The sequence below is a fragment of the Fukomys damarensis genome, unplaced genomic scaffold (assembly GCF_012274545.1).
Source record: "Fukomys damarensis isolate Sample0158 unplaced genomic scaffold, DMR_v1.0_HiC HiC_scaffold_18, whole genome shotgun sequence".
NCBI lineage: Eukaryota > Metazoa > Chordata > Mammalia > Rodentia > Bathyergidae > Fukomys > Fukomys damarensis.
Genome location: NW_022900930.1, coordinates 10,152,608 through 10,167,956, shown reverse-complemented (window position 1 = coordinate 10,167,956; position 15,349 = coordinate 10,152,608). Strand labels below are relative to the sequence as shown.

At 33.1% G+C, this 15,349-nt stretch overlaps 1 protein-coding gene across 3 annotated transcripts in view; it reads right to left on the bottom strand.

Annotated features, from left to right (window-relative positions):
* Nucleotides 1–15,349, bottom strand: part of Purg (purine rich element binding protein G) — a 32,774-nt gene extending 17,425 nt beyond the window's left edge. For 2 of the 3 annotated variants that reach the window (XM_010622179.2, XM_010622182.2), the window contains exon 1: nucleotides 14,486–15,349. In XM_010622179.2, the coding sequence (XP_010620481.1) occupies nucleotides 14,486–15,349 (864 nt within the window). Of the gene's footprint in view, nucleotides 1–14,476 lie in introns of all 3 variants that reach the window. The other variant, XM_010622173.2, reaches the window with a different exon arrangement.

Here is a 15,349-nt window from a genome sequence, read left to right as displayed (position 1 = left end):
TCTTAAGTATTTAAAAAAGATTGATAAGAAAACAAGACAGTAGTTGCCAGAGGCTGGGGAGAGATCAATGGGGAATTTAATGGGTACAGAATTTCAATTCTGCAAGACAAAAAAATTCTAAACATAGGTCAATGAACGCTAGAAGTGAGGCCTTCAAAAATTGACTAGGGATATTCTTCTACCTCTAATGAACTGTAGGTTTATATCTTTAAAAAAAAGTTGAGAAAGTCATCATTAGAGATTTACAGCGTCAGCTTCTGAAGGAGCATTCATGAAGGAGCATTCATTCACTTGATTCAGGCTGGAGAGGTTTCAGGGTGTTTGGGCTGTAAAATGTAATCAGCGGTTAGATGTCAAGTTAAAAGAGTATGAGCATGAGTTTAGGAAATGGGAGAGAAACTGGCATTCTCAGTAATCACGGGTTAGCCCAGAAATCTAGCAAATAAGATAGTATAGAATCATGGATTAAATACTCATTTGGCCTCTCGGTTTAAAATGAACCCTAGACATTATGTTAATATTTTAACAAAAAAAAGACCATTTGATGATATCATGATTGGTAATATTAAAACCTTAATTAAGCAATTCTAGCTGGAAAAATGATTTGTAAGAAAAGATGCAAATAAAAGGTCCATAGTATAGGTCCATGACATGAATGTCTACCACAATGTCTACCAAGAATGTCTTCCAGAATATTGATAAGAAATATCAATAGAGGGAGGGAGGGAGGGAGACTTTTAGTACCTTAGAGACATATCAGAGATTCTGCGCTATTTTAAAGGAGGGACTACTAGATTAAAACAACCTCTTTTAAGTATTAGAACAGAAACATTTCCTAGGTGAGTCACGTGGTAGTTTGTTGCTGTAAATGCCAGCTGAGTGGCTAAACCTGAAACTCTTAGAGCTATAATGAGAACTTGTATAGTTTTAAAGCAGGGATGACAAATAGCACATCTTGGTATGATGCTGTTCTTTCTCTCTCCTTGTATGTGCAGACTTAAATTCTTAACACAGTACAATCGATTTCAGTAACAAGATGAGACCAACTTGCCACAACTTCTTCATGGTCAAGAAAGGGACTAAGCTCTCTAAAATTTATATAAGAGTGACATATATGTATAAGGTCTGTGCAGAGCAAAAATATTCATTTAGCTAAATATGTGGACATGTGTAGTATAGTTTACAGATCTTTGTATAACACATTTTGACCCATTCAGCTCTCTCTATAAAAAGTACTGTTTTTTGTAAGAAAAGATGGCAGTCAAAGCTCCATAGTATAAGTCCATGACAAAGAATGGCTTTCAGAACACTGATAGCTAAATGAGTAAGACAATTTAAAAATGACGATTTTCAAACCCACTGTGGACCAACCAGATCGGTATTTCTGGGGATGGGGGCCAGAACCTAATTTTTTAATATACTATGTGTGCTAACATTTGAACATCACTGGACTAAATTTTAAAGGAGAACCACAGTGGCAGCTGCAATTTGGAAATGTTGTAGCATCACAAGCAAACATAAGTGATTGGAAGAATAAGAAAGAGTGGCCGTTGTCATGAAAAACTGAATTTTCTATTGAATTTGACTTATGTCCTTGGTTTGGATAATACAGTTACTATTTTGCTCTTTACCAAGCCTTGAAATTGTAGGAGAGAATCACATATGTTATTTGCAGCAATAATCAAGTTATTTGGAAGCTTGTTTCCTAACCCAGAAAATTTAAGATGAAATTAGCAAACTATGTTATTTCTTTCCATCTTAATTAGTAGTAAAAGAAAAAAATGGAGGATAACAGAGATGCTTCAATCTTTAAATAAAATTCTCAATTTTTATGAATAAAAGCTGTTTGATAATGTCTAATAATTTGGTTTTCTAATTTTTCCTTCTAGTAACAGTTTACCAAAGAAACCCACGATCATGTACTTTTGATATATAAATCCTAAATTTATTTTTTTGTATAATCCTTTCTGACAAAAAAGTTTAGAAGTGATCTTTAATGACAGGATTTAATTTTGCAGGGCAAACTTTACGAAAACTATTTCAACTAACTCATTTAATTAGTCAAGCTCCTGAAAATTTAAAAATTAGTTCTTGTTTTGCAATAACAAGGGATGGGAAGAAAGGGTAAGTTATTTGGAACATGCCTACAGAATAATGCAAAAAATGTGAAATCATAATTCTTTATACAATTGGGTAAATTAACAAACCTGAACATAGAATTTCCAAGTAGTATCCTTAATAAATTCTGAATCTCTCAGAATTGAAAAGAATTTTTGTGGTAGTAATAATTTTTTTCTGACTTATTAATTCCCTTATGTACCCTTCATTAAGTAAATGTCTACCTTCTGCTTTAATAATTCTTAGAACAGGGAAATATCACTAGTCTTAGTTTGCTGAAACTACTATAAATGATGAACTAAAATCTATATTCTGCCTGAAATCTACTCAAATGAAAGTTCAAGGTCTTAAATTTTTTAATCTCAAATTTATATTGTAGCTGTATAATACAAACAGCAAAGATAATTTTTTTTAAAAGTTACATTTCCTATAATGATCTTTTAAGTTAATGACTATTTCTGTATGTCAGCAGTTTGTCAATCTTGCTCACAATTAGAGAATCATTCAGTGTTCTAGAACATTTTGGAAGGGTAGTGGACAGAAAGAGGTCAATGAACTTGCAAAATTGCCAAATGAATTAATTCAATATTTTTAGTAGGACGTGATCCACTAGAATAACAGCTATTAAGGGGCTTCTGTATAGTTATAGATTAACTAGATTTAGTATAAAGCATGCTTTATTCATTTTGATCAGCACATCAATTATAGAATGTCTAGAAAGTTGGCAAACATGGGATTATTTTTAAGCATTAGTTTTTCAAATCATATGCTCAATCTCTGCATAGGGGAACTATCTCTAAATTTAAAATAAAGGGTCTTACTGTTAATCTAAGAAAGTACAATAAATGCATTAAAATATATAGTTCCTGTATCCTGCACATACAAAGACAATATGGGAAGAAAGTGAAAGTAATACATGCTTTTAATAGAAATTGGTATATTTCTCATCATTCATGTATCTCAAGAGATAATCAACATTTTAACCATCTCTAAATTCTGTTTAGGATGTTTTGTAATTATGATCCATTTGAACTACATGGCATATGTCACAAAATGTAAAATTCAGGGGTTAAAATAATTCTAAGGTCTTTTCAAGTTCTAATTATTAACATCTCCTAAACTTGTGTTAGTAATTCTTAAACAGAAAAATTCTTAACTAAGATTTATATACTAGGCTACTTAATAAATTAGAAATATGCTTCAGCCTGCATACATTTGAAAGATAAGATTTTTATATGTCCTCATAATTAATTTCTACCAGATTTATCTCAAGGTAGCTGTTGAAAAGTGAGAGGGAATCCAAAAGGTTATTAAATATAATGAAAGGAAAAAAAATGGAAGAAAACATATCTTTTCAACCAAACTCTAGTCAACTTATAAAAAATACTGCTTGTTTTAAGATTTGTGAACCTCTCAGGACAGAATAAGTACCGCTGTCTTCTTTCTACCAAGACACTACAGTTGTTTCGATTAAATTTTTTCTTCTGTTGTCTTTGTACCTTGACTAAAATTTCATCAGTCTGGAGCAGCGGTTCTTGGGGGGTGGTTCCAGGATCAGCAGTATCCACTTTCCTGGGGATGTGTTAGAAATGCAAATTCCAGGTCCTCTCCCCATTCTGTCAGTCATGCTACACAGAAACTCTGGAGATGGGGCCCAGCAATCTGGTTTAACAAATTCTACGGGTGACGCTTGTCCACGCTGAAGTTTGAAAACTGTTGTCAAGTAATGGAGAAAAATAGGTACTGTTGACTCTAAACAGAGCAGTTACTCTACTTTATCCTGCTGGAGTTAAGGGAAAGAAGAGGAAACTTAGTAATTAAATATGAAAAGGAATGAAATGATATAGGAAGAATATAGCAGGGAGTCTTGTTAGAAATCAGTAAAATGGCAAGAAAAAGTGGGGAGAAATAAACAAAACTCTTAATAATATTAATAAGATTTATTTTCAAATATAACATAGCCAGTTGTTTTTGGTTCATGAAAATGAAATTTAGGCTCATAACAAACAGGAACTTATCTCAGCCTGTAGGGGATATCTGGTTTCTTTTGAAAATTACTGACATTTATTTAAAAGAGTTGATTAGGATTAGGGTTTCAATCTGTAAACTATACAAAAGATTAAGTATATTGTATTTTTAGCAGCTATTTTAACAAATTGAATAAATCTTCAGACAGGCAAATGTCTCTCGCTGAATCTCATATATAGATGATAGTCTTGGATAAAATAATTCCTGGTAATCTGAGGGACATTTATTTAGAGAGGTAGGGAGGAGGGGGTAGACTGTCCTTGCTTAGAGTTCTAGGGATTAGTTTTAGAGTATGTCTTAAAGGCAGCCTGGCCTACTTGAATGAGCACAACTGATTTTAGTGTGAATCTGGGTTCAAATAGTTAAGTTCTGAAATACTGAACTAATATCTAAGCCTCTGAAAATTATATGAAAATGAGGATGCAGGTAGGGTTGTCATGAGGATGAGATGTAATATGGTAGCTAAAGCCAGGCCAGGTGACATAGGTGTGTAATTTCGGCAACCTGGAGACAAAGGCAGGTGGATTACAAATTTAAGTCCAGCCCGGGAAAATGAGCAAGACCCTGTCTTAAAAAAAAAAAAAGACGTGGGGTAGTGCTCTTGCTTAGCATACACTAGGTAAGGCCCCAACCCCACCACCAAAAATTAAAAAAAAAAAGAAAACAATAGGTATAAGGGACCCTACAATTCTCAAATATAGAGTAGGTGTTCAACAGGTAGTAGATCTGAATTGATGCTTCCTTTTGTAATCCCTCTTTAGAAATGGTCACAGTGCAATTTTTCTACTGTCAACTTCATTTCTGAAACTATCTGTCAATTATGCCAGTCAAAAATGTTTTCTGAAGAGTCACTGTATATTGAAAAGTTAGAATAACAGACCTCTGCCTTGGCTTCGTGGCATGTGCCTGTAGTCCTAGCACTTGGGAAGCTGAGGCAGGAGGATCACAGTGAGCTGAAGGCTAGATTGGGCTACAAAGTGTGTTCAAGGCAATCCTGAACTATATAGTGAGATCCTTAAAAAAAAAAAAGAATAACAGATAAGACTTTTCAATTCTGAGAAATAGGATAAGGTGGGGCCATATTGGTAGTGGGGCAAAATAACCCATTTCCATAGGGGTACAGTATGTGGGAAGGGAAAAGAGATTATGACTGATGAAAGTTTAGAATTCTATTTTTATATCTAGTGTATAATGTGGCATACCATTTGTGGAGTAATTAATAAGCAACAGATTTTTGTCCAACTGGTATTCTAAACTGCTAAATCATTTGGTATAAATCATACTGCTAGTCCGAAGAACCTAGAAAGAAAATTCAGCAGTTTCTGAAGTAAATTAGTGAATGATAAGGAGGGTATTGAGTTCAGGTGTTTGTACAAAATCTTATCTTTATTCCTAAGCAATTATCTTATGGCTCCATAATCTCAATTTGCTGGGTGTTTTTTGCATTTAGGTATTTGCATATTGCCTTTTGCATTCTTTTGGTAAAGTTGCCTGGAATATTTGATGGGAAGCTGAAGAAAATTTCCATAAAATGGCAAAAACAAAGAACTGCCAAATTAAAATACTTCCTCATCTCCCACTGAGATTTCAAATAACACTGAAAGATAAAACAAGAATCTAAAATGTATCTACTATTTAGAGGAAAGGAAGGGAAAGAAAAAACAGAGGGAAAAGATTTTCTAAAACTACCAATTCACTCTATAGAATTTGTTGAGAACAGTGCTACTGTGAACCACTACTAAGCCAAAGATTGTTCATCATAGGGAATATTTCATTAATGGAATTTTATGTGCAGAGGTAAGCTTTGGAATCATCAAAATGCAATTAGGTTGCTCTTAAGCACTATCTCTGACAAACAAGGAGGAACCAAAAGCAAATTCTAGAGAGAAGGTGTCACTCTTTCGATTCTCTCACTGGCAGTGGAAGCTCTGCACAGTGGAGGAATGGAGTGCCTAAATAAATGTCCCAGGACAAAAGCCTGTGTGCTTCATCTTTTCTCCAATCATCAACAACTTCTGCAGTTTCTCAAGGTTGAAGCAACAGACTATTAGGATGTTTAATCTTTGCACATCCTGGTAGGTATAGGCACTCTAGGACAGAACCATACTGCTCACAGATCGGTGTCTTTCCTAATGTTCTTTGTTAAAAACAAGTATTTTTATCTGATATAATCAGCATAAAAAGGATAAAAGGCAGTACTTGATTCTCAGGGATCACTGCAATGACAGTTACAGTGTATTATTTAGCAATGCAATTTATGGTTATTGAAGAAGCAAATGGCATCTCAAGAAGTGTTGTTAGTTTTAATATTCCTTTGCTGTGCAGAGTATGAGATGATTTACACAATGCCCCTTCCAAAGAATGAGGCTTTGTATAGATAATAAAAATATTTCTTTAAAGAAATCAAATGCAGTTGTGTAGTATACAACAGCTTTATCTTAATAAGGACTAGGAACAAAATGTTATTTTGTTTGGCCCAAGCAACACACATGTACAGAACTGATATTGCTGCATTGTTCCTTTGGGTATCATCATAGATTGCTGCCTTATTATAGTTACATTTAATATAGAGAGAATCTCTTACCCTTTCAAATTTTTTTTTTAATTTGTTTTTTCTTTCACACGCCACTGATGCAGAATTTTAAAAAGTTTAGAGTAGGACCGAAACTTGGCTTCTAGCTCAACACTGTTTCTTTCCATATGCAGAAACCACCACGGAAATTAAATGACTCACTCAGGGTCAGGCTGTATATTGGCCAAATTATACCTAAAAGCTTTCTTAAAGGTGAAATAAATAGATGTTTTATTTTGAAAAGGACTTGTTTTGTTCATTTGTTAGATTCACTTTTGGTATAGATGAGCAGGATAATCAGCTACTCCTTTCTCTTCTGATTCTTTTTTCTATTTGCTGTTTGACATAACAATCTTATCTTGTCCACAATAAATAAATAAAATCCTGCAGAGGAATATTAACCATATTCTATAGAACCAATTTATCTAAGAAAAATAAAATACTATTTCTGAACATAATAATTTCTTATAAAAGAAAATTTGACTTAAATCAGATAAAAAAATCAGACATACCATTTAAAAAACACCACAGAAGCCCCCCCCCCAATTTTACAACATTAAGTTGAGCAACTTTAAGTTTTAAATACTATCACATTTTTCTTAGGGATTACTTTCTTCTTTCTAAAGTCCTAATATTTCTTAGGACAATGAAAACTTTGACTACTATAATTCTTGCAGAAACTATAGGACTGTAAAATTAGAAGACAGTCTTTTCAGTTTTAGAAAAAAGCTAATCATGTATTTCATTTAAATGAGTTATTTTCTAGGGCCAGGGATTTGGCTCAGTGGTTCTGCTGCCTGCCTCGTAAGTGCAAAGTCCCGAGTTCGATCCCCAGTACCAAATGAGTTATTTTCTTTGTATTCATATACCAAGTAACTGTACCCATAGAACTATGCTTCAATTTACAGGTGGATGTCACTGGCTTCAATTTAAGAATTTTCACAAGGGGAACTTGAGGCAAAGTTTGAAAAACAATTTATCAGAAAGCACCAGAATGGGAAACTCTTTGATTAAAGATGGGACACAATATTTTAGCAAAAAATTCAAGTAAAACTGATTCTTGACAGTGAATTTACTTTCCTTTTGACCTCTCCCTTTAAATAAGGAGAAATATATGTACACACCATTTTAAACACAAAGAAGTTGGGCTGAGGATTTAGCCCAGTGGTAACCACGCCTGCCTTGCAAGTGCAAGGTCCTGAGTTCAATCCCTGGTACCAAAAACCAACCAACCAACCAAACAAACAACAAAAAACCAACAAAACAAAACAAAACAACAATACTTGGGGATCTTTATAAATTTTATACATTCTATAGAGGATAATGAGTTATTCATTACTAAAATAAAAGAATCAAGCTTTTAAGCTTTTAAAATATGCTGAAGAGGACACTGTCTTCTAGCACTTCTCTTATTTTACAAACAAAAAGGTATGTCACTGATCATGGAGAATTTCTTATAAAGTTCAAAACAATGTTTCAAAATTTTCTATCATAACATTTCATAAAATGTATAGATATCAATACATTAAAAATTTCTTCCTCATGTACATGGTTTTAAATATATTTTTAACTGCACTGCATCTTTTGCTGTCCTTGCTGAAACTTATAAGACTGCAGAGTTTAAGTATGGGATCTTAAATTTTTCAGATAATAATGTTTTTGGTAGTGAATAGAAAAGTGATCTTACAATGTACATTTGATTGATTACAATGTACATTTGATGAGAATGAAAAGAGAATTATTTTTGTGAAATATATTTGTGGAATTATTTTTGCTTATGTTTTCAGAAATAGCAATAATAATAACTTCATTTTAAAATAATCATATTTACTATTTTATATTCTTCCAGCAGAGAATGGGAAAAGGTTAGTGGTACTTGGAACCTCTTAGCCTTCCAATTTTACTTTTTCCCAAAATCATCATAATATCTTCTGATCATAAGAACTTCTAACAGACTCTGGGTCCTTCAATAAAAAATTAATGCATTTAACAATTTGGATCAGTGCTATCTCTTTCTGTAGGCTTGGATTTAATGAAGTTGTTAAATAAACCATATATTCTTCATATCATAAAGATAAAAGCTTCGTGTAATAAATCAAAACACTCCAACAATGTTATAATATAATCTTTTACTATAGTACTAATATTCTATTGTTCTTATACTGACAAGGTCTTTGGATAGAAATAGTAATAGAATTTATAAAAGTCAAGATATAGTTTGTTAAAGCTTTTGAATATGGATGCTTTCCATTAGAGGACATAGTTCTCTAAAGTAACACTTGGTTAAATTATTTAATATGCTGTTACCCTTAAACTTTCTTACTTCAAGACAAAAGGAATATAGAAAGGTAAAATGAGTAGGAAGAACAGTGAAGGCAAATTAGTAGGATCAATGAAATAGTTATACATTTAAAAAATTAACATATACAAAACTTTTATTTGCAGTAAATACCAATGGGATTCTTTCAAAATTTCTTTGATATTCTCTTGGTGTAATATAGTTGAATTAAATGGTATTTTAACTAGATTAAGTACGATATTTAAGTAAAAACAAAATATACCTTAAGTGCCAGATCTAAAATTGATGCTATTAGATATGTGAAAGTGTACACATTTTCATTTATATGTTTAAAAAGAATAAATGTATATATGTATATGTTTGTATATGTACGGTGACCCTGGAGGGATATACAAGAAATTGATAACATTGGTTGCTACTTTTCACTGTCTAACCATCTGTAGTAAATATTGTACTATATATATGTTTTTCCCCATCAACAATATTGAAACCCCACTACTAAAATAAATTTAAAATGTCATGTTAAAGTAAGAACATAGCTTGATTTTTTTACCCAATATACAAAAAAATATACTCATATTATTTTTCTAGGCTCTATCTATATAAATTTGGGCATATTTTGTGACAGCGTTGCTGTGATCTAAAAATCCAATTTTCAGATAATCTTATATTGGGAAACACATTTTTCCTGTACTCCATTACTATGGTATTGTGGACTGTGGATTGTCTAAACAGCATGCTAACATCTTTATTCTCTTCCTCTGATGGGCTAATCATTAGTCACCATATCTTTATGAAAGTCAAGAAATCTTTAAGGAAACTTCAGAAAGATTTTAAGAATCATCATACTTGTCACTGATAAATATTACTCCCACAGAATTCTATAATTTTAAGAATCAATGTTAACTTTTTTTTGTTAAAACTTCCTTCTGAAGATGTTGAGTATTTTGTAAAGACAGACTTCAAACTAAGTGGTGACTAAACAAAGCCCTTACAAAAGGCTTGGAATAGGATTTCAAAGTAGTTTTAATTAAAGACATTTGAAAATAACCAGGAAAAAAATCTCACACATGAATAAATGATTTTCAGAAAACTACTTAAAAATTCAAATTAAATCTTATTCATTTAAATATCAAAATAAGTATAAAACAAAACTTAAATAAATGACAATATACATACATCAGCTTTCAATGGTAGCTGCTTATAAAAATGAGTATCTGAGAGTGTATTCTAATTCCATCCTCTTCAAATTGTGCAGCGTAGATAAATGTTTATTTTACTGAAAATATTTGTAAAATTACAATATAAATACATGATTGTATTAAGATAGTATGACTATATATAATGTATTCTTATCTATAGATATAAAACGAATGCAGTAAATATAGCACACTCTCAATGAATTGTTAGTACACAGTGTTTCTCAGTAAAGTACATACAACCTATTATTAAACACAGTTATGTAATTTTAAAATGTACATCTCAGGAATTTTTTAGGATGGAAGGATACACTAAATCCTCAAATGCCCCTTTTAGTTGGTACTTATGTAAATTTTGAGATATTTTATTTATTTATTTAGCAACTTAGTAGGCTTTTTGCATTTCCTTAACTTGAAATTTTATTTCTTTAATCTGGGTATTTAAAAAATATGAGACAGCCATACTTTGAATTCTAGTAATCATGTACTATCCTTTTTGTTCGTTACTTAAACATATATCAACAATGAAATAGAATCATTAAAAATTATTTTATCTGGACAAATTCCCAAAATTAACTTTCAGAGTATTATGAAGAGTCTCAAGTAGATACTCAAATGCAATACTCATCTGGATTAGAAAGTTTTTAAAATTTATTCTAATCCTTAAGAATAAAAATATGAATGCTAAAATTTTTTGTTAAATGCATTGGGATTTGTTTCAAATGCATCTTCTACCCTTCTCCATTACACTGATTTAATGGAAAGCTGCTACCAACAACAGTTCCAACACAAACATATGCATGCAAGAGATTACCCTACAGATTCTAACTACATAGTTATGGAAACACATCCCACCTGTCAAGGGACATAAATATACATCTTCTATATACAAAAGGTAAAGTGCATTATTAAATTAGTGAACTGACAGATTGTCTGCCTGGACCATATAGCTTTCAAATAGACAAATGTGAAATTCTCCCATTAGAACCAATTATTCCAAGAGGTTCCAACTAGCTTTTTCACCCTGTCTTTTTTTTTTTTTTTTTTGGCCATGCTCTTTAGTGCAAATAAGCTTGTGTTTGACTCAAGTTTAAGGGACATGGCAGTTTGGGGCTTTAAAAAGGAAAATTATAAAATGTGGCAGAACTTTAATACCTTTATAGTACATTGCAGCTTTTGCATATAAGCAGCAGATTAGTGCTGCTTTTAATTGCTAGGAGCATACTGCCAACCATTACAAGGAACCCGTTTCCAAATTTCATACTATTAGCTTATATTATTACAGTTTGAGCCTGTACCACATTATGCTTGGGTTATTATGTGCAAACATCATCAGTTTTAGCCTCATACAGTGAACTAGTAATTTTGGTTACTAACTTCAATGCTCATGTTTTACTTCTAACTTCTAACGCCTTAAGAGATTGAGGTCTTCCAGGCAAAGATCCTGTTATTTCAAAGAATACCATGTACACTTGCAGCTTCATTTATGTTACAAGTGATGATAAATAAAATGTATATTGCACAGATAAGAATAGTAGCTTATTTAATAAGATACATGGCAATACATGTCCTAATACCAGAGCTTTGAACTGGATCATGCTTACTTATGGCTAATGAATTCTAGGAAATTTTAAGTATCAAAAATCATAGTATCATCTTAGTTTTTAGTGAATACATTAACTATGAAAAGGTAAAATAAAAGGACTGGTAGAAGCCTTAATTTTAGAGTATATTCATTTCCTGATATATAAGCATCTATCCAATCTGTATTTTGGAAATGGTTAAAAACTCTGAAGTATACGTGATAAAAAATTTGGCTGCTTAATTAACTCTTTACTTAATGCAAAATTAAATGAATAATATTATATACAATGAATCGAGGATAGTTACCTTTAAGTCTGATGTAATATTGTGTGTGTATATATATGCACACTCAAATCTTATCAGACTAAAAACAAAAAAGAAATCATACAATCCTAATGGATATAAATATTTTAAAAAGGAAGGTTTTAAGAGAGTGTACACTCATAGCAATAGTGATAGGAACAATTGAACACTGGAATATTCACAGCTCCAGTTTGCCAAAGTCTGACAGGTTGATTATTAATAGGCACTATGATGGGCAGCAATAACAATCAGTAGTACAGTAATTCAAGTGCACATCACTTCTTCATATACCAAAAAACTACTTTTTAGCAAGCCTACATCATTATGTTATTTTTACAGTTAGGACTGTTAAAAAATCTTTTCTACTTTTATAGTCTCAACACCCACCATGTGCTATTAACTCTAGTACTAATATTATCTTCTAACCTTCAGTTGTTCCACAGTGATCCAGATGGTCCACATTATAATGAACTGAGATTCCTTCATACTACTTGAGGAAACATGAAACATAATCTGCAAACCAGTACCAGTATATGTATTGGAGTTACTGTTCACCTATTCTTAAGTAACATAAATCAATGAAATGAATTTTCTTATTTCATAACACAGTTTTCTTAGGGACACTAGTTGGGGACAAATTGATGAAGGAAAAAAATTTAATAATATTTAAATAGTTGAAGAGCTACATTCTGATCTCAATCCATGCAGCCAGCTCTCATCAATGAGCTGTATATGGGGGTTGAAACTAGTGTGCTGGCTCTGAAACATAATTATATGGTCTTAATGTATGGGAGGTGAATAAAGCCAAGATAAAAGGCAATCATTTCATTCAGAATAAAATATAGCTTAACAAATGAAATTTCAGTCAGTTAATACAGTGTGGGTTGGTACACATGTACACTATATCTACTTTCTTAGAAATTGCTCAGGTGTTGAAAATTGATATGGCACTTTCTGGAAAGTAATTTTTTAAATACAGGTAAATAGATAAGTCTTGGGTAAAGGAAACCTTTTTTCAGTATCATAAAGAGCACCCTGGAAAATGCCTGAATTTTCCTTTTGAATATGCTTACAACCAATCCTATCTTCAAATGCTTTTCCCAGACAGAAAATTTATATTTGAAATTTTTTTAGGAAAAATGCTTTTTTGCTTTTCATTCTAGAATTAAAATACCTGTGAAAGTTAGGTTTATATTGGAAGTCTGACATAGTTTTATGGATAGCAGTTGCAAAAGTGGTACGAAAATATAATATTATAGATGTATTTCTATACCAGTTAATTGGTGCACCAACCCTTCTAAAAGTGTGTTAAAGAAGAAACATGAAATGTAACACCTTGAGTCCATTTTATATTTTAGGGAAAAATCTCTCACAATCTTCAAATTAGCATGAAATGCTAAAACACCAAGATTTCCATAGCAAAGCCACTGGATAAAGCCTCCCACTCCAAAGTGACACAAAAATAATTTCTAAAGCTTTGGAAAGTCAACAAAAACATATGGTACAATAAACTGAACTGAAGACGGGATTGTAACTAGCTTAGAATAACCAATTAAAACTCATGGCTTTGATATGGCAATTATAAACTGTAGGGTTACCACAAAATTTGAAATCATGCTGCATTATGAAATAATACGATCACATATTTTAAAAATTTAATTATCTAAAAAGAGTTGATCTTTTTGACCCTTATCACTTGATATTCATTTATTCAATGGACAACATATTTCTGCTTTTATATTATACTTGAGGTCAATTTCTGTTTCTGTGGTAACTGTCCTACAGGTATGCTTAGCAGCTTTTCACGAAGAAGGGATGAAATACTTTTTGGGACATTTGTTAAATAAAAATTCATACTCTCATATTAAGTATGTGTATCTTTTTTCAGGATTATGTCATAGTGCAATGTAAAATTTAGTTACGGTATTTAGAAGGTCAAAATGTCACATTTTGTGCTGATTTGCATACTTCAATAGTCTGGAGCAGTTGAAACAGCTAAACTGGGAAGGCTGGAATTCCCATAAAAATTATAGGATCTATGTATAACATATGAGAATCAGACTTCTTGAAGTATAAACTACTAGAGGTATTACTAATAACAAAGGGCCAAAAAGAAAAAAAAAACTTCTTCAAATGATTATGGATCAGTACTTTTAGCCAATTTATGATTTTAAATTTTGCCTGATGGAGTTCAATTTCACTCTAGTCGAGGCATTCTTGTTCTTCACCACTGGCCCTTCTGCCATCCATTCTCTTTTCTTTATGGCTGTTGCAAATTTTCCTCATCTCTTCTTCATACTTGATAAAATTCTCCCCAAACCTTGTCCAAGCTTTGAATGGAACAGTAATAGTATTACGGTAAGGTGGCCTCACCTCACTTACCTTCAGGAAAATTCCATATTTATTAGAGCCCACATCAAAGTAGAACCTTTTATTGTCCACTCTGAAAGAAGTCCCCTCTGGGAGTTCAAGTGGGTCATCGTCTCCACCTCTTCGTTCTTCTATGTCTCCTTCACCATAGTCTTCAATCAGCTGAACCAAGGCATCACGAAACTCAATCATTCCTTGTGCAGGGAGGACAATAGTCTGTTCTTGGCCCAAAGTGTGGCCAAAATAACCTATCATTCCAGTCCCCCGCATCATGGTTTGTCTAATTCTTAGGAAGCGACCTCGTTGATTTTCCTTTAGGTCTAGGTAATATTTCCTATTGTCCCTCTCGATATAGTCTGTTTTGAGGACACTGTGAGGATGCTCTTCGGATCCCACTGAGACTGGTGGGGAGGGTGCCGAGTGCTTCTGTCTTCTCCTGGAGCCTTGCTCTTTGCTGTGGCCATGCTCTAGCCTGTGGCCTTTCAGGCCCAGGTGGGCGTAGTGCTCGATGAAGTCCCCTAGACAGTCCTTCAGCTCTGCTGCCACAGACAGGGAAAGAGTCAGTTTACTCTTTCTGATATTGTCCTGCCGGCCTCTCCCTATCCAGACTTCAGCTATCTTTAGGAACCGTCCCCGAGAGCTTTGCTTTACGTCTAGGTAAAACCTCTTTTTCTGGATGTCCACTCGTTTGGAGGCCAGTTCTTGGATTTCAGTTGCGCCCCCAGCCTGATTAGGGGTGGCTGAAGCTGCGTAGTGCGGGTAGTGAGAGTGCTGGGCCTGAGGATAGAGTCTACCCTTGCTTAGGCCAGAGCCCCCTACATTCTTGCCTCCGCGGCCGCGGCCGCCGCCGCCTCCCCTGCGCCTGGCTCCTTCCAT